A 19,710-nucleotide genomic window follows, 5' to 3' on the forward strand; every position below is an offset into this window, starting at 1 on the left:
TCCTTCATATTAATGAATGTTTTACATGAAAATGGTAACATTATATTGGTACGTGTTCTTAGTGAACAAAATTTGTTTGCAGATTTTATGGTTAAGGATAGATCACATTTGACGTGTTTTGCTCACATTTAAGTTAAGGGACAACATATGCAATTTTTCCAATAAATTATTTGTTTTATGATTTTTTTTTAGTTGGTAATTTGTTTGTTATATGATTGATTAGCTTATCATAAAAAATATTATGATCTTAAGGTTGTGTTTGGATAGAATAATAAAATAAATAGAGAAATTAAAATTTTAGGTAATTCAAATATTTCAATTGAATCTCCTTCATTAATATTATTATTATTTTGATAAAATTATAGAGAAATTATAATTTAAATGTTTCAATTAACATTCTTGATTGTTAAACTTTGTTGGGCTATTTATATAAAATTTGAAAAGAAATTGATATTTTAGAATATGAATAATAGGGACAATTTGAGAGAGAGAGTAATCAGGACCAATTTCTAAATAAACAAACGCCTCATTTATTAATATAAAAATCAAGAGTGCATGTGTTTTAATCAAAAAGTAACCATGAAAATAAATATAGAACAAAACTAATAAATCGGTTATACATCGTCAGCTGAAATTATTGGAATCTTATGTGTACAATTCAAATTTCTGCTCTTGGTGTTTAACCTTATTTCCTTCAGGAATTGAATCTATGGCAGCTTACTGATTTAAAGTCTCCATTTCCATAAATATCAACTTTAATAGTGCGATTAGTTCCTACCTTTTGCGTTAACATAGGAGAGTCTATGATTGTTTTTACATCAAAGTCAAAGGCAAGAACACAATATGGTACAATAACCAAGATAAAAATGAGAATTTTCATTGTGATTGTTGAAAAAGAAATAGACAAATAAGATAAAGAAGAAGCCATGTTTTGGAGGCTTATTGAGAATTTGTGGTTAATTAGATTTTGAGGTTTCTTGGGGTTTAATTTTATGTGATGAGATACAAGAGAAATGAGAAGGTTTATAAGTGCAAGGAGATTAATTTATTTTTGGAGTTAAGATGCTAGGAAGGTAAAATTGAACGTTAATGAATTAAAAGATTATATGGGTTGGTTTTCCGGTACTCTCTATATTGGAGGAAGTCCAAAAGTTCAACATTTTGGTTACATGTAGCAAAGTTGTTAGTATTTTGAGGCATATAGCAGTTTTTTTAGCTAATTGTTGTAAGTAACGTTATAGGTTTATGCCTCAAAAACCAAAATATGAAAATGTTAAGCTTTGTAAATTTTTTTTTTGAAAGAAAGCTTTGTAAATTTTTGAAACATATTATTCACTAAATGCAAAATACTCTTTTTTTTGTAAATAAATTCGACAATACATTCTTATATGAATTTTGCTTTTTAAAAATATTATTTCCAATCATTTAAAAAGTATAATAGCTAGATTTTATTTAGCAACAGTGTCATTGAAATAAAATTTATGATTTTTTTGAATTTTTATTGCTAATAATAATGTATATTTAATATTTTTTACGATAAAATGTATAAAAAATAGTTATAGTACTTATAAATAATGAAAGGATGTTTTTTAATTATTAACTGATCTTTCCTAAAATACAAAAGTTAACAAATAACTTTTTGATTTATAAAAGTATTTGTTAATTTATAGATATACAGTGAAACTCTTGAAAAAAGTACTTACGCCTAAATATATTAACTGTTTTTTTTTTTTTTTGCTAAGCAGGGAGCAAGGACAGACATTAGGAGAAAACACCGACATCCCAGCTAGGTTGACACCCTGGGAAATCTCAGTCCTATGCCGCCAAACTCAAAAAAAAATTAAAAAAAAGGGAAAATATATAAAAGAAGGGGAGACAAGACCAAAACCCTCAAAGCAAAAAAACAAACAGAAAAATGCTAGAGCAAACAACTACAGATTAAGGGAATCTGCAATTCGGCAGACCAATAAAAACTAATAACGACTTATGTGACAAAGATAAAATTTTTAACGCAATTCTTGTATCCAAATTGTCAATACCTCTGACATTCCAATAAAATAAATTCATGGAGGAGGATCACCCTTTGCACGGGTTCTATAAGGCGACTTTCCCAAGACATGTTTTTTCACTGTTTGCTTATGTTTCCTGGTTAAGACTTCTTTAAATCCCTCATCTGCAGTCCTTTGATCAAATTATCGAATTCTTGCCCGTAATTTAAAATCATGTTGGATGTCAAATATAGTAACTAGTATCAATAATTAGTTTGGAAAAAATATGTCATTAAAACATAGTGAATTGATAGTAATTTTATGCTTATATGCTTATATTTTGGAAGGAGCGTTCTGAAAATAGTATGTTTAATTTTGGTCGAAAAAACTATGGTCGAGTATAGGGTTATTTTTGAAAACTTTCTTTCCACCTTACCAGCGTTTCACACGTCCTTCACTTTGATCATTTTACCTCATTTGAATTATATAACCCGAACGGTTTTTACCATATTTTGGATTGCATAATCTAAAAGTACTTAACTCATATCATCCATCCAAAATCATTACCCAACAAACAACAAGAGATGAACATATAACAAGTTGTACTTTGTTATAATCAAAACAAGAACTTGCAACCTCTGAGTATCAGGGATCGTTATAACATACAAGGAACAACCACAAATTAACTATGTTGAAAATTCACAAAAAAAAAAGGTCAGAAATCATAATCCGAATAGTGTGGTCGTAACTTGCTACCAATAATGAAACTTCTTTAATTTCATTAAAAAAACATAAATGGGGTAATTAAACCCTAGATAGTCCCCGTAAAATTTAAAGAAATTGAATATAAAATTTTGTTCGACAAAATTCAATTACCAAAAAGAGAAATCGATGAACGTCGCACTCACACATGATCACAATCAATTATGAAAGGATGGATGATGAGAGAGAGGGGGGGGGGGGGGAGAGAGAGTCGGCTAAGCTTGAAGCTAGTCATTGAGATGCGAAAATCCCTACTTGAATGCCACCCCATCTCTCTCACTTTATCTCTATGCGATTTGGATTTTTTTAAATAGGACTTTTGATTTATTTTTTATGAATGAGCATGTGATTTGTTTATTAAGCTCTATGATGCTTGGTTCACAAGGATATGAGCATGGTTTCACGAGTTTTTAACACGGTATAACTCATATGATGGAGTTAGAGATTTTTTTTGAACAAGTCAAAATGGAATATGTTACTACCAATAACGTAATTGTTACAGCACAAGGTGTGCTAAACAATAACGGAAAGAACAATGTCCTGTCAAAAATACAAAAGTTATCAGTCGATACCCATACAAACCAGAGGGCTCGACCACCAATAATGAGTACCAGAGCTAAAAACAACATTACTAGCCTTTAACCACCACTAAGAAGATGATTTTACTTTGTCTAACAGTTGTGGTAAAGAGCTCTGCCTGTTTCTAAAGCTTCTATCATTCCGCTCATTCCATAAGACCCAAATACATTGTAGCCAAATCATCTGGAACAACGATCTACGTGATTTCAAGCTACCTGCATACTGAATAAATTGCAACAAATGGTCCGCCATATGCTGAGGATCAACACCTACAACCTCAGCCACTCCCTCACCAAAGGCCATAAGGCACCAAAAAAAGGGCAAGACAAAAACAAGTGATTCACATCTTCAACATGCCCACAACCAGAGACACAAAACCGCCCCTCCATAGGAATAATGCCACGGTTTGCTAAGTTACCCTTCGTAGGTAAGCGATCCCTCAAAAGCCGCCAAGCAATAATAGATACTTTGAGAGGTACCTGTTTATGCCAAATTAACTCCATAGATGAATGCAACTGGGGTTGTTCCTGTGATGTCAGCATGTCATACACACCACGGACAGAATACCCGCCTCTCTGATCCGGTAACCACACCCACCTATCAGGCACTGAATCCTGAAAAAAACTGTCAGTAATAATGCCCTACACTCCTCTACCAAGTCATCCTCCCATGCCCATAAACGACGACGCCACTGCCACGCCTCACCACCAACATCCACCCCCAACAAAAACATAGTCCTAACCGTGATTACTTTATTGATGGCCAAGTCATATAGCCGTCTAAAGCGCTCACGAAACGGAACATCACCACACCAACAATCCCTCCAAAAATCGGTATCGGAACCATCCCCCACCCTCCTCCTAACACAAGGAAGAAGTGCTTTTTGTGTTGTAGTTTACTTTGAACTCAAGAAATGCATCGAGGGATATACTGGAGAAATATTTTGCGATATTTTTATTTTTTAGTGATCGTATAAAATTTAATTTAAACTATTGGATTATTTTATCGCCACATATCACCTTGATATGAAAATAACATAGCACATCAACAATTCATTTGTCCTTCCCATTAGCCAAGTCAATATTTTTGATTGGGTTATAATAGTCAAACTTAACTTTAGAGACTAAAGTGACTAATATATTGAAAAGTGGAGGATTTTAACTAGGTTTTTATTTGAGTTAGGGACATGAAAGTGAGCTACATATCCAAAGAACAAGGATAAGGCAAGAGTTTAGGGGTGCTTTTAATTCCTAAAAGAAGTTATTTAAAAACCAAACCATCACTCCAGCAAGGTCAGCGAGTCACTAGGCTAGTGATTAAACAATTGCATCATTGGTTGAACCACACGACTAAATTAGATAAAATCTAATAACCTAGTCTCCCAAAAAAATGATATGCATGATACTGAACTGAACAAGATGACTTTATCATTAAGATTCTAAAACGAAAAACTCAAAATATATATGGCTAAGAGAGCATATATTTTGTCCTAGAAAAAATACATATACTTAATTTTTTATATGATACTTAAATGGACATTGCTAGTGAAGGTTGGCTAATTTGACAAGGAGTTAATGAACTTGCAAGGTCATGAGTTCACCTTTCAATACCAATGCAAAGATCTTTCTAGTAGATGATCTATAAGTACCTTTATAAGCGCTCATAGAGCCTTGAAGTCTTGCCTAACTATGGTGAGACCCATAGTCCATCTCACATAAACTTTTTTCCATAAAAAAATAATAATTGAAAAATTGTTTTTTTTTTGTTGAAGGAATTTAAAAAACTGTTTTTAAATTCACAATTATAACACAAATTTATAAAAAGAGCACTAATATATATATATATATATATATATATATATATATATATATATATATATATGTGACAAAAGCACTAAAATATATATTTAAAATTAAGCATGATTAAAATAATATTTGTAAAATCAATAATATATTTATATAGTAAAATGTTAGGCCGAACATTGTGAATATGGTTTGAGTCTCGATTTTTAAGATTTCCAAACATAAAGGCTAACTCACAGATACATTAATTTTAGTGTAGGAAAAAAAAAGAGAATTTATTTTCCCACCCTTCTCGCTTCTCGTGCTCCCTTCGCATTTTCGATTTTACCACCGTTCAAATTATATACTCCTGAAACCAAAAAAGACGGTTCAAATTATATAATTTCAACCATACCTACATATAAACCTATATTTGGTCTCACAACAGCAATGGTGTTTACACTACAAAGAGCGAATACAGTTGGATTTTTTCGCAAACAGAAACCGCAAACTATAATAATGGCTTGCTTGTCACACCGCTGTTCCCACTTAATCTCTTCTCAACCACAAGAACATGGTCAATTCGGCCATCTGTAACAGGTGCGGAGATCACGAAGAATCATTATTTCACTATGCTAGGGACTGCAGATTTTCTAGCATTATTTGACATAAAATTGGCTTTTCTAGTCCGGCTTTTTTTCTCTTTCTCTTCGATGCATGGTTGAAGGAAGGAATTAGTTGTCACCGTTCCACTACCTTTCTCGCACGACTGTGGTGGATTTGGAGACACCGCAACCTCATGTGCCTTAACAATGAAACTTGTTCTGTTTGCCGACTCACCTTCATTATTAACAGTACATCAAATATGATCAACTGCTGTTTGAAAAGTGACATAAGCGCTCCCTCTCAAGCAAGGCTTGTCCGTTGGAATGATCAAGATCATGCTTGTTATATTCTAAATGTCGATGGAAGCTGCATCAGAAATCCTATTCGTACTGGTTTTGGTGGTGTGATCTGAAACTTCATAGGTAGTTGTGTTACTGGCTTCTCGGGTTTCATCAATAGCCCCGACGACGTCTTGTTTGTTGAATTGACAACACTGCACCGATGTCTTACAATGACAGCTAGCATGGATTTTGCAGTTTTGGTGTGCTACTCCGACTCGCTTCACACAATTAATCTCATAAATGGTGATACCTCCCGCTATCATGTCTATGTCGTGCCCATCCAGGATATTAAGGACTTGTTGATTTCTAGAGGTTACATGCTCCACCACACTCTCAAAGAAGGCAATCAAAGTGCGGACTTTATGGCGAAATTAGGAGCCTCTGCAAATGACGTTTTAACAGTTCATTCCTCTCCTCCTGAAGGCCTGTTACCGCTTCTTAGAACGGATGAATTGGGAACACTCTTCATTAGAAACTAGTTGTTTTTTCTTTTTCCCTTTCTTTTTCTTTTTTCTTTTTTAATTAGCCTTCTAACAAAAAAAAAACTTTCCCTTATTCAGCCGTTACGTATTTTGTCCTATATTTCTCCTAAACCACCCAAAATCCAAACCACCGCACATTATGTGATTCTTAAAGTTTTTTTTTTGTTTAATTCATCACACTTAAAGCTTTTTCAACCACGAAACATAAGGTAAGTTTGCATTTCTTCGATCATCTATTCCTTAATTTTTTTTTTTTTTTTATGGATGTTGAACTTAGGGATGAGAATAGATCAGGTTGACCTACAGGGGTTTACGGCCTAGCCTACGACAGGTGAGTCCAGTCGAGGCTTTTTTCTTAAATAGAGAAGACCTAGACTTTTTTAGAAGCTTATTTAACTTAAAAGGTTAGGCCACATGCCATACAAAAAGCCTACTAGGCCTATTAAGCTGACCTATTTAAATAAATATGAATAATATTATTTATTATTTTATTATATTTTGTACTTTGAATTAAAATATAAATTTGTTAACTTTTTCGGTAATTTAAGCTTATTAGTATACATTAATTTTTCACATATATAAATGTATTGTTATAAATTAGAATTGAAATATGATACAATATATAATCAAATTCCCTAAAAACACATGTTGATTATTAAAAAAAAAGTTTAATCTAATTGATCTATTAGTCCGCTAGTTTATTTAAACTCAGATCACATTGCTTATTTAAAGTTGTTAATTTGATATATACTTTTAAACAAGCTAGCAGACCATATCAGACTTTCAGAAGGTCAGGTCAGGTCAAGCCTAAAAATTAAGCAAATGACATGCCGCAGACACGAGCTTCGACCTTAAAAAAATTTGGCAGACCAGGCTTAAGCTTAGCAAAGCCTAGTTCGACCTATCCTATTTATGATCCAGATTATATAATTTAACTATCTTGGATTATATTATATAATCTGAATCTATTAAGGATGCGCTGAAAATTGTCTTTTTTTAGGTGTTTTCATATTTATTAAATTCAAATATATACTAATAATAGTAAAAAAAAAATTATATAAAAATATTGTTGTAAGGTCGGTTGGAGAAATTGGGAATTTTTGGAAATATGAGAGGTATAAAGGTAATTTGAAAGAAGAAACCCTAGGATATAAATAAAGTACACGCACAGAGCATCAACCCCTCTTCACTCTCAGGTCGCTCCGTACCCTTGTTGTTTCACCGCACGAACTCACTTTGCAACCAGGAGCGATCCAGAGACAGTTAACTCTTCAATCATGTTGGTTTACCAGGATCTCCTTACCGGTAAATCTAACTTCTCTCATCAATCCATCGCTTCAATTTTCCGCTTTTTTTATTATTAGATCTATTTGAATTCTGTATCCAATTATGACTTTTACTTATTGAATTATTCTTGTTGTTATTTTAATTCATTGGATCTGGTGATTATTTTGTTTTTTGTATTGTTTTTGATTCATTTGATGCATATTCTGATTTTCTGTGCTGGTTAACAATACCCAGATATAGTATTTTTTGAAAATTTTAATATTTTTCATTGTTTTATAAGAATCATCTCAAAAGTACCGATTTTTAAAATCTAGAAACCATTATTTTTATTTGTGCAGCATAGTAGGTATCACTTATTAAGTTTCGTGTTGCCTGTGCTCTGTTTTATTGGTTATTCCCTCTGTTATATTGTTTTATATTGTTCTTTTTGAAATTTATATCAATAAGTTCAAATTTTGGATGAGATTGAGGGAATTTTATGATTACGGCAGACTTGTTAAGTTAAATGATTGATTTTATATTGTTCTGAATTAGTTCTAATAGAGGGATAATTCGGGGACATAGATCTCCTGTTTGTTAATATGATGCAGTGGCATAGTTGAGCAATTCGAACCATAGGATTAAGATCGGATGGCTCATGTTCTGTTCTCATATTTAAATTTTATACCCAATAGTCAGATCTTAGATTTGTACGATCTCAATCCAAACGAATTGGTTGGCTACAGGAGCTGTCATCTGAAATCTTTTATTGTAGCATTTGTGTTTGTTTGAAATATGCCATGTTTTTTATTTTATTTTTTATAGTAGCATGTTTTTGTTTGAAATATGTTATGGTTGGATGCTTGGAGTAACATAACATTGACGATACATATCATATTTTGTAGGTGATGAGCTTCTGTCAGACTCTTACCCATACAAGGAAATTGAGAATGGAATGTTGTGGGAGGTTGAGGGAAAGGTTAGTTTATTTTCAAGTGCATTTATCAAAATATTGACGTAGTTATGTTACACTTGGGGATGACAAGCTAAAAACTATTTGCTTTTGGTGTGCAGTGGGTTACTAAGGGAGTTGTTGAAGTAGACATTGGTGCTAACGCTTCTGCTGAAGGTGGGGAAGATGAGGGTGTTGATGACACAGCTGTTAAGGTTGTCGACATTGTTGACGTATTCAGACTTCAGGTTAGGACAGCCAAACACCTCTTTATATCCTTGGATGATACATTTTTAATTTATTTTTTTGAGCTCGCCACTTGATTTCAGAGTGTAATTATTTTGTTGTGTTGACTTTATAGGAACAACCTGCTTTTGACAAGAAGCAGTTTCTTGGCTTTGTTAAGAGGTATATCAAGTTGCTGACACCCAAACTAGATGCAGAGAAACAAGAGCTGTTTAAGAAGCACATTGAGGGAGCAACCAAATACTTGCTCGGCAAGCTCAAGGACCTTCAATTGTAAGTGAACCTCTATCATGCACATTCAAGAAGGATTCGTAGTTTTCTGTTTATATAGTTACATATGTTTCATAATATTGTCATTTGAGATTGATTGTATTATTTTTTTTGCATTGATTATTATTAAATCAAGTAGACAATAATATTTTTTGCATTGATTGTAATATTTGTCTTTTGGTAGTCTTTTGCGAATATATTTTGAAATCGAGTTGAATTCTTGTGCAGCTTTGTTGGTGAGAGCATGCATGATGATGGTAGCTTGGTCTTCGCCTACTACAAGGATGGTGCTGCTGATCCAACATTTCTCTACTTTGCTTATGCTTTGAAGGAAATCAAGTGTTAAGTGTTGTACTACACTAGTTGTTCTGCCCCTAATTTATCATGTTTTTGTTCTACAATGTGTTCTAAGTTACTCGAGAGTTGAGACTATGATTTGGTATTTTTGATAATGATGTGATGATTTGAACTTAATTATCATTCCCATTAAATTTAATCAGGTTGGATAGAATTCATAAATATATGATTTTTCTTGTGTTTCATAAGGAATGTCAGTTGTCTGGTTTGAAGATTTGTTTTGTGAACTGAAATAGTTCGAGTTTATCTTGAATACTTAGTGCCCACAACAGTTCTACACTGCCCTCTGTATTTAAAAGTGCTTTTAAAAAGAATCCACTCTTCTATGCACGACATGTCTCTTGCACCATATGGTTGCATACGTTTCATATCTAGGTGAAGCATAAAAGGGCTTCAACGTGCTACTGATTTGTTTAGTGTAGCTTAAATTTTTTGAAACATGCTAAGTTCTCTGGTGAAAAAAGGGTAACTTATGATGTTCTTGCATGACTAGATTGCAAGAGTGGGCACTTAATTGAGGGTTTATCCTTTGGTAGTTTTCTTGGTTAGTTAGTATACTCGTACCGAAGTGGTGAACTAGCCTTAGCTTCATCTCATTGAAAGTTTACTTGTCGCAAAATTCAATTTGCGTAACATGTGACTTAAATTGATTTTAGATCCTTAACGATATCAGTTTCATGTGACGATTCATACCCAGAAAACTAATTTTAAATGTTGAACTGTTTAGGATTTCTCAGGTAAATTCCATACACGTGCTAAAGTCTAACGTTAATTTAAACATACAATCAACTACCTGCAGCCATTATTGATGAAATCACCAGCCTCAAACTTCACTTCAGTTCCAACACGAGATATTTTCATCTGGTCTAACAACTCCAATGAGTTTCATACAACTTAATGATGGTTTTAAATGACTTTTATTTAAATCAGCGAGGCGCACATGCCACTTTCATATCTTGGTCTTGTATCTGGCATCTCAAACACTAGAAAAAAAAAATCAATTTTTTTGTGTGCTGACTTATAACAACTATGTCCCTTTAGTCTTTGCCCTCGATGCTCTACCGTTGAGAAATTCTTCATTGTATTAGAGACTGCACGGTCTCATCTCATCCCTAACATGCCTTGGGATTCAACTCTACTGATTTTTTTCTCTAATTCAATTGCTTTCTCATGGCTCGGGCTCACCTCTCATAGGGCTAACATCTTTGCCGTCAGGGTGTGGTGGTCTTGGAGAAACTGGAGCTCTAATTGTTTTTGTTTTTTTTTAAGTTTTGATCCCTACTTATCGTCTTGCCTACGATGCTCACAACCTGTCTGCCAATCTCAATTCTTGCTTCTCTAGTGCTCCACCACTAAGTCTTGAGGAAAGACGGGTTTAGTGGAGCTCCTCTAAACATAGTTGTATAATTATTAATGTTGATGGAAGCCTTTTAGATAATCCCACCAGAGCTGGTTTTGGTAGCTTACTTCGTCACCCTTTTGGGTCTTGGATTTCATGTTATATTGTAGGAGCATCTGGCATCCCTCTAATAGAGCTCCATGCCATCTATCGATGGTTCTTGTTAGCCAAGGAGATGAACTTTACAGTTGTTACTTGTTACACTGACTCACTTCACTGTGTGTATATATATATATATATATTTAAGGACCCATCCTGAAATTCCATATGTATGATACTCTGATTCAAGATATCAAGGATTTACTCAACTTGGATTAACTAGCTTCCATTACTAGCACGTAGCTCTTGGCGCTTCTTCTACCTTGGAGCTCTTGATTCACTCCTCTTTTCCACCATGATTATCGATCCTCCTCTTTGTAGACTCCGCGGGAACTTGGTCAGTGGATTATAGTCTTTTTCCTCCTACTTTCTGTTTCTTCTTTCAATTACCTTTGTAACAAAAAAATAAAATAAAATTTTACGTTGCTTAAAATTGGTAGCGAATGGCACAAGTGAATATGTTGCTTTCTCCTTCAATTTGTGAGAATTATATAATAGTTTCTAATTTTTTTGAAATAGACTCTCAATTTATTTCACGTCTATGAAATGCATCCCTCCTTCAAATCTAATGTTAGCTATACAATAAAATATGCTAGTTTTTTAGAAGGTCACTTGATTGAAAGGGAAACTCCTCAACCTTGTGGAACTCAGTTTGAGACTTGCCATTGAGAAAGAAGATGCACGAGACACAATTTTGATGCCTAAAATTTTGTGTTGTAAATTTGATTGAGTTAATTTCTCAAGAAAACATAAATGGACTAAATTGACATTAAGTTTATATAATGTATTGCGATACTTCATTTTCTACATCCTGTCTTATAATTACAATAATATAATTATGATCAATGTGAGTGAATAATCATATACTGAATTTCCTCTCAAATAAATTCATATATGAATCATATAATTATAAATAAGAAAGAAAGGGAATACTCCATATTTAATTTGTATGTTCTGTCTTGGGTTTGGTACTCATTACTTAACATGGTAAGAAGATTAGGTCAGGAGACAAAGTCACAAAACCACGTGAGATTAGTAGGAGCTCCATGTTACCAACTTGGATTGTCGAAAATGTTAGTGTTGGATGTACATTAAGAAAGGATGGACATGCATCTAACTTTGTTCAACAAAATTAAATAGTGATGATGTCCTTAATTCAAACTTGTGTTCCTAGTTAATCGTGGATTATGTGCCTCTCATTATCATGCTTTAAGCAAAAGCAATGACTTTTGTTGAAAAAGAAGTGAACTAGTACAAGGTATGACAAGTTGACAACCAGCTAGGAATGATTAAAATGTAGAGGATTACCCTTTTTTGTCCCTTTAAAAGAAGAAGAAATAAACATTGGTCCTCTTTGAAATTGTTGTGCGTCATTCCATGTCATTCATAGAGGACCACAATGTGATTCAAACAAGATATCCTTTTTTGGATTAAAAAGAGGGAGATTAGTCACTGAATATGAAAGGAGTCGTCACTTTAGTCCTTGAATGTAAATAAATTGCAAAATAGTCCCTGAATGTAGACTCTGTTAGTCAATTTAGTCCCTGAATGCAGACTCCGTTAGTCAATTTAGTCCCTGAATGTAGACTTTGTTAATCACTTTAGTCCCTTAAATTGACCAACAGAGTTTACATTCAAGGACTGTTTTGCAATTTCTCTGCATTTAGGGACTAAAGTGACTACTCCTTTCCCATTCAGGGACTAAAGTGACTAATTCCCCTTAAAAAGACGATTACTTATGAGTCAATTTGGCTTTCCTTTAAGAATATGGGTATTATAAGGGTAAATTAACTTTCCAGTCATTTAGATAAACATTTTTTCGTATGACCTGCTTAATGCCAAAGCTGGTAAAGTAAAGCAAGAGTTTTAGGCTGACAAAAAAAAATTTGTTTTTGTCTTGTACATTAAACCTAAAAGAATCTTGAAGTATAGTAAGTAAAATGTCTCAAAAATAAAAAAAAAATACACTAATTGACATATTTACATTAATTTTTATCTAAGGCTTGATATGGCTTGTAGTGAGGGTTTATCTTATGTGATTGTTGATAGTGACTCGAAAGTGCTTATTGATATGGTTACTAACAATTGTAAGATCAATGTAACCATTCCTTCTCTGGTTCGGCGTATTCAGGAGATCCTTCAGCGAGATTGGCATACTCAAGTTATTCACACTCTGCAGGAAGGCAACTGATGTGCTGACTGACTAGCAAATTTTAGCCTATCCTTGGATTCTTGGAATTTGTTTGTTTTGGAGTTTCCACCCAGTGAATTTCAAAGACTCATTTTTGATAATATTTTTGGGGCTTGCATGCCAATTTGCGTGTAGCTTAGTTTTTTTTCCTTCTTTTATGCTTCATGCTTACTTCTGTACCAAAACAAAAATTAAGAGAGAACAAATTCAATTACTTACGTGTCATCTCAAGTATCGTAGTAAAATGAATAAATAGAAAAATTAAATTCATTAACATCATATGATTGTGAGATGTTCTTGTTCATTCTTGAATTTCATGGGCTAAAATATACAACCTTATAATTTTTGGTGACCGACTAAGTGATTTACTCTAAATTAAGTTCTCAAGTGAATACTCCTGGTGAGTGTAACTCAATTGATAGAAACAATTCATTGTAATATACACAAGTCAGGTTGAAACTTCATAGTCCTCATCTAACCACACCTTAAGGGTGAAATTCAAATCATTAGAATACTTGACAAAAACTCTCAACCTCTTAAAACAAAAAACATCTTAACCGATTAATAATTCCTCACGATCGAGGATCACTCGCTCATTTCGTAAAAAAAAAAGTCACTCAAAAGTTAAAAAAAGGAAACCATTAACCATATTTTTTTTAGAGGACTTATATAACATTTAACCTCTCAAAAATGAACTATATAACGTTTATACATTGTCCTAGGTTGGGAAAATGGCTAGTTAGAAGGTTCTGTTGAAAGCAAAATATGGTGATGTTTTTTTTTGGAACAATTAATTCATTGGAGAGATCGGTACACTCTATTTTACTTTGGTGGAAAGATTTATCTGTGCTTGGTAAGGTTAGGGGTGAGAATCATGATTGGTTGTTTGAGTTTGTGAAGAAAAAAATTGGAAATGGAAAAAACACCATTTTTTGGCATGATAATTGGATATCGAACCCTCCACTTTGAGAAGCATTCTGTGTTGTTTTTTAATGTTGCTTCAAAAATCTTGTTGTATTCGGGATATTGGATATATAGCATAGGGGGTCTTGGAAATGGGATATGAAACGGTGGAGAAATTTTTTGAATGAGAAAAAAAAAACTATTTCGGCTCTGTTTGGTAAACACCAAAAAAGAGCTTTTAGCTCTTAGCTTCTAGCTTATAAGCTCATTTGACAAAAAAAGCTCTGTTTGGTAACACTTTTTGACCATGAGCTTATAGCTTATTTCACGAGCTTATAAGCTATTTTTCAGAAGCTATTCCAAATAGCGTTTGAGCTTACAGCTTATAGCTTCTCATATTTTCTTCCACTTTTACCCTTATAATTTTAATTAAAACTCACTTTTACCCTTTGTATATTAAAACACATTTATTACGATTTCAATTTTCTGCCTCTATTTTTTTTTTTTGTTCCTACGTTTCCAGTTCCTCTATTTTTTTTTGTTCCTACTTTTCCAGTTTCCTACGTTTTCAATCTTCTGCCTCTATTTTTTTTAAAGTATAAAAATGGAAATGAAATAAATTTAAAATAAAACTTCAACAAAAAAATAATATATTTTTGAAAGAGAAAAAATAATAATTTAATAATATATAAAATATATATTAAGAACATAATTTAATAATTTTATGAATTAAAAATGTCCTTTTATGTCATTTTACATTTATCAGCTAGTTGAACCGCTAATTTTACCAAACACTTTAACTAGCTTATCAGCTAAAAGCTATCAGCTAGCTTATCAGCTAAAAGCTATCAGCTAGCTTATCAGTTAAAAGCTATTTTTACCAAACAGAGCCTTCAAGTTCTTAGGGAACTAATAGGTGGGGTCGAAAATTGAAATTAGTACTCCCTCCGTTTCAAAATGAGTGTCGTTTTAGGCGTTTACACACATATTAAGAAATGCAATGATTAAGAGAAAGAGAATGGTTATTTTACCAAATTATCCTTATTAATTATTGGTTAGTTTTAAAAGTAATACTTTGGAAGTAGTGTGCAGAGTATTAATTGGAGGGTACAATTGAAAAGAAAAAGTTATTATTGCATTGGAAACTGAAAGCGACACTCATTTTGAAACAAATTTTTTTGGCTAAAACGACACTCATTTTGAAACAGAGGGAGTAGTGATGATGACAAGCGGATTTGGGTCCTTGACCAATCCAGTGTATTTTCAGTGAATTCTTTATATGCGGCACTTGATAATTTTTTTTTTTTACTAGAGATAAATTTATCTGCAGCCACTAGAGAGCAAATTAAATTTATCCAAGTGGGGGATTTTTGGTAATGATAGGGCAACGAATTGTGTATGGTGCCCGGGAGTGTTGGAGGATGAGGATCACTTGTTTTGTGGATCAGGATGCGCTTTCTCTAGTTTGGTGTGATACCATATTTTCAAATGGGTGGGTACATGAGTTGTGTTGCCCTAGAATGCTACCTCTCTAGTTTGGTGTGATACCATATTTATCCTCCTCTTCCTTATCAAATAGCAAACACCGAAAAAGTCTATTGTTAATATGACAAACAACTTTTTGGAAGATTTGAGAATCAAGAAATGAGAATATATATGTATTAAAATGATCAATTTATAAAAGACTTGGTAAATAATTTTTTTTTTTGACAAAACTTGGTAAATAATATTAAAATCACTTCTTGAAGGTAAATTTTAATTAGGAAAAAAAAATCACCTTGTATATACTATGAACGATTTTCTCACCCTCTTCATTATCTTCTTTTCAAGAGCTAGTTTTTGTGCTTTTTCGATCAAGTACCTTTAGACTATGTGCAATGGGTGTGTTGAATCTGACATTCAACAAGGAAAAGCAGTCCAATGGGGAGTTGAAGAAGTGTTGAATGGTGTGCTGGACGAGAGAGATGATGAACCGGTTCAACACAATTTAATCTGCCATCCGATGCCACGTGGCGGCGTTCCATTGGACCAAACAGGCGCGTGCAGCACACGCGCATACAGGGGCGTGTGAGCTGCAGACCGGATGAGAGAGGAATTGCTTTTTTGGATAAGCTTGCAGACGTGTCGCGCTCTGATTGGTCACGCAGATTTTATCATTTTAATTTTTTAAATCAAGTATTTCGGTGAAAAATAATTTAAAAAAAATACCAAAATTCATGATTTTTTTTCCTCTATAAATAGAGACTTGGTTCATTTGATTTGGACACAAAAAAAAAACCAAGTTTTTCACTATCTTCATCTTATTATTATCTTTCTATTAGCAAACTAAGTGAGGAAGTGTACCTGAGAGCACCAACCCAAGATGACCTTCAAGATGACCTTTAAGTTAAGAAAATAAAAATAAATTATTTAAATAAATTTTGTTTTTACAAAAAAAAAATGTTAAGTGTTTCTTTATTTTAATTTAATTATAATCGATAATTGTAATTTTATGTAATTATAAAAACAAAAATATAAAATTAAATAAGAATAAGAAATAAAAGGTGGTGGGGTAGAGTGTTGAATGAAAAAAACCATTGGAGAGGTTAAAGTTGAATGAATGTTGAATTAAGAGAGAGAAAATGATGTGGAGTGTTGGGAATTGAAAAAGTGGGTGTTGAAGGGTGTTGAACGGGGTTAACCATTGTAAATGGTCTATACTTCTACCAATTTTAAATGTCAAGTACTACTATTTTTACTTCCTTCAAATACTTCTACCAATTTTAAATGTCAAGTACTACTATTTTTACTTCCTTCAAAAAAAGTACTCCCTCCGTCCCGGAATATCCGAGCCAGTTTGGTTTTTCACATAGATTAAGAAAAATGTATAAATAAAGGGGAAAATGAAATATATTGAATTGAGAATGATGAAAGTAGTATTAATTAGAGTTATATTGTATTGGGAATGATGAAAGTTGTATTGAAAATTGAAATGACTCAGTTATTTTGGTACACTTTTTTTTTAGTAAATGGATCAGATATTCCGGGACGGAGGGAGTACTATTTTTACTACTCTCTTTTATCTTTTTTTTTTTAGAGAACTACTCTCTTTTATCTATAAATTTAATTTTGCAGTTAATTTTATTATACACTGTCCTTTTAAATAAATACATTTATTACATTGTACTCGTGTCATAAAACATCATATATGTCAATACTGCCAATGGTTTTTACTTTTTATAAATATCATCATCATTCATGTATTGAAAAGTTAGTTAAACGGGTCCCTTGTGGCATTGTGCACTACACTTAAATGTCTGATTGGTACGTCCGTGTCAGCAACTACAGCTACCAAATGTCCATAAATGCTTGTTTGTTACTAAGACCATTTACAATGGTAACCAACATTAAACACCCTTCAACACCTACTTTTTCAATTCCCAACACTCCACATCATCTTCTCTCTCTTAATTCAACACTCATTCAACTTTAACCTCTCCAATGGTTTTTTTCATTCAACACTCTACCCCACCACCTTTTATTTCTTATTCTTATTTAATTTTATATTTTTATTTTTATAATTACATAAAATTACAATTATCGATTATAATTAAATTAAAATAAAGAAAAACTAAAAAAAATTGAAAAAAAATTATTTAAATAATTTATTTTTATTTTTATTTTTCTTAACTTAAAAAGAAGATTAAAACTTCACTTAGTTTGCTAATAGAAAGATATAATAAGAAGAAGATAGTGAAAAACTTGGTATTTTTTTCTGTGTCCAAATGAAATGAACCAAGTCTCTATTTATAGAGAAAAAAAATCATGAATTTTGATATATTTTTTATTTTTTTTTAAAATTATTTTTCATCGAAATAATTGATGTACAATTATTAAAAAAATTAAAAACCGGGCAACCAATAAAAGGCCAACACGCGTCCCCAATCATTCCAGAATTCTTCTTCTCTCTCCGTCCTCTGCTGTTCACGCGCCCTGTCTGCGCGTGTGCTACACGCGCCGTTTTTGGTCCAATTAAGCCGAGACACGTGGCAGATCCGGCAGGGTTCAACTGTGTTGAATGCATTCAACCTCTCTCTCATCCATGTCACATTCAACACACCATTAAACATACCATTGGACTGCTTTTTGGTGTTGAATGTCAGATTAAACATTACCATTGTAAATGGTCTAAGTTGAGTAAAAGATCTTGGTTTTTGACATTAGGATTACGCAGCCTTTACCTAAGGGTGTGTTTGGATCACCAAAGAAAGTGAAAGGAAAGATTGTAAGAGAAAATATTGTTAAAAGAAAGAAAGTATGAGGAAAGTGAATGGAAAGTGAGATGATTATTTAGTTGTTTGGTTTGAGTGATAGTATGAAGAAAGTGAAAGGAAAGATAGTTATATTGTTAGTAAATTGACATAAATATCCCTACATAAAAGATAAAAAATAGCATAGAAAAAGTTGGAATATGTGTTGTAAAAACACACAAAACAGGAGGGCATTTCGGTAAATGCAGCAGGAATAGTGGAATCTTTCCACTTTCTGCTCTCCTGAGCGCAGAAACAATTCTGCCGTGGGACCCAGCCAAAACTTTCTTTCCTTGGTTTTATGATGGTGTGCCAAACTATGGAAAGAATATCTTTCCACTCTCTTTCTCATCCACTCTCCTTTCTTTCATTGGAACCAAGCACAGCCTCTCAAGGGTAGTGAACAACTACGTCTACGGGTATAATCACCCTTATTTTAAACGGAAATGATATTTCTACATCTATTAATGATAACTTTGATGACAATTTTATTTTTTTTATTGGTTAAAAATAATGGAGAGGGAAAAAATAAGAGAGATGATAACAACATCGTGTAAGTATGAGAGATAAAATTGTTCAAAAGTTATCACAAAATGATTGTACAAATATCATTTCTCTATTTTAAATTGCAAGTCGCACTTGAAATTTGTTGCAGAAGCAAATGTCATTCCACGTCTCACAAGAAGAGGCAATTTTTCCTAGCTATGTTAACTATATTTTAAGGGATTTAGACTGTTAGCATACTAAGCGGACAAATAATAATAACTTAGCCCATTGTTTGGCAAAATTTGCTATTGTAAAGAGGATAAGGTATGGATACAAGAAATATTAGAGATTTTAGAGACAATATTATAATTGTTTTTCACCAAGGGGACATACAATCTCATTTTCATTGCTAATGTAAACTCTTATTTTTGTTTTACATTAATTGTATGTTCAGTGTGACTTTTAGAAAATGTTAAAATTGTTTTTGTAATATTTGGTTTCTCTCGATTAAAATTTAACAAAAATTGATTCTACCAAGTTTAAAATTGAAAATTTTGATTATAGATTTTAGTTTTAATAATCAAATTTAATAGTATTCAACTTATTTTTACATGATTGAATCCAAAGATATACTTCTTATAACCCTAGTCAATTTTATAGAATCAATACACTCGAAATAGCTTATGGCAAGGTGGAACCAAACTTACATTAGA

The 19,710-nt window shown here is 32.6% G+C and overlaps 2 protein-coding genes across 2 annotated transcripts; both read left to right on the plus strand.

The window, feature by feature from the left end:
- Positions 1–6,227: 6,227 nt before the first annotated feature.
- On the plus strand, positions 6,228–6,536 carry LOC146945424 (uncharacterized). Its single transcript, XM_085748066.1, has one exon. It carries the CDS (start codon positions 6,228–6,230, stop codon positions 6,534–6,536), a length of 309 nt encoding a protein of 102 aa, XP_085604192.1.
- Positions 6,537–7,721: 1,185 nt separating this feature from the next.
- On the plus strand, positions 7,722–9,784 carry LOC146945425 (translationally-controlled tumor protein homolog). Its single transcript, XM_085743753.1, has 5 exons — positions 7,722–7,844; positions 8,711–8,784; positions 8,880–9,005; positions 9,119–9,276; positions 9,502–9,784. Exons 1-5 carry the CDS (start codon positions 7,817–7,819, stop codon positions 9,617–9,619), a joined length of 504 nt encoding a protein of 167 aa, XP_085599879.1. The 5' UTR covers positions 7,722–7,816; the 3' UTR covers positions 9,620–9,784.
- The last annotated feature ends 9,926 nt before the right edge of the window (positions 9,785–19,710 follow it).

This window comes from Medicago sativa, chromosome 2 (assembly GCF_051527215.1).
Source record: "Medicago sativa cultivar Bolivia chromosome 2, Bolivia_mono, whole genome shotgun sequence".
In the NCBI taxonomy this organism is placed as follows: Eukaryota; Viridiplantae; Streptophyta; class Magnoliopsida; order Fabales; family Fabaceae; genus Medicago; species Medicago sativa.

What these genes read in the sequence shown, in the direction of transcription:
- LOC146945424 (XM_085748066.1), top strand. Translation starts at nt 6,228, where the DNA reads ATGACAGCTAGCATGGATTTTGCAGTTTTGGTGTGCTACTCCGACTCG.
- LOC146945425 (XM_085743753.1), top strand. Translation starts at nt 7,817, where the DNA reads ATGTTGGTTTACCAGGATCTCCTTACCG. An exon ending in TGTGGGAGGTTGAGGGAAAG is followed by an intron (nt 8,785 to 8,879) that starts GTTAGTTTATTT and finishes TTTGGTGTGCAG; the next exon opens with TGGGTTACTAAGGGAGTTGT. An exon ending in AAGCTCAAGGACCTTCAATT is followed by an intron (nt 9,277 to 9,501) that starts GTAAGTGAACCT and finishes ATTCTTGTGCAG; the next exon opens with CTTTGTTGGTGAGAGCATGC.